The 490-nt window shown below is 65.1% G+C and overlaps 1 protein-coding gene across 1 annotated transcript in view; it reads left to right on the top strand.

Annotated features, from left to right (window-relative positions):
* The window catches only part of ITGA2B (integrin, alpha 2b (platelet glycoprotein IIb of IIb/IIIa complex, antigen CD41)), a 21,029-nt gene that overhangs the window by 6,747 nt on the left and 13,792 nt on the right, over positions 1–490 (top strand). The window contains 3 exon segments of the mRNA XM_005863843.2: positions 41–90; positions 170–215; positions 318–446. Of these exon segments, the coding sequence (XP_005863905.2) occupies positions 41–90; positions 170–215; positions 318–446 (225 nt within the window).

The raw sequence follows: 490 nt of genomic DNA, 5'->3' as shown, positions 1-490 counted from the left end.
CCTCCTTGCCCCCGGCTGACCCCCCTCCTTGCCCCTCCAGGGGAAGACAAGCGCTACTGCGAAGTGGGCTTCAGCGCCGCTGTCACTCAGGCAAGTAGCGAGCCTGTCCTGAGGGTCGTGAGGGCGGCTCCCAAACAGGCCCCTCTCACCTCCACCGCTTCCTTTTCAGGCTGGAGAGCTGGTGCTCGGGGCCCCTGGCGGCTTCTTTTTCTTAGGTACGTGCCCATCCGTGTCTCTGTCTCTGTCTCTGTCTCTGTCTCTCTCTCTCGGCCTGGGGAGACCCCAGAAGTTCGCATCCCCTGCCCCTCGCACCCCAGGGCTCCTGGCGCGGGTTCCGATCGCAGACATCTTCAGGAACTACCGCCCGGGCACCCTCTTGTGGCACGTGGCCACCCAGCGCCTCACCTTCGACTCCAACAAACCAGAGTACTTCGACGGCTACCGGGGTAACCTGGCCCCTCCTGGGCTGCCCGGCTCGCAGGGTCTCACC

Source organism: Myotis brandtii, unplaced genomic scaffold, assembly GCF_000412655.1.
Source record: "Myotis brandtii unplaced genomic scaffold, ASM41265v1 scaffold1814, whole genome shotgun sequence".
Taxonomy (NCBI): domain Eukaryota; kingdom Metazoa; phylum Chordata; class Mammalia; order Chiroptera; family Vespertilionidae; genus Myotis; species Myotis brandtii.
This window is presented reverse-complemented; position numbering and strand designations above follow the sequence as displayed.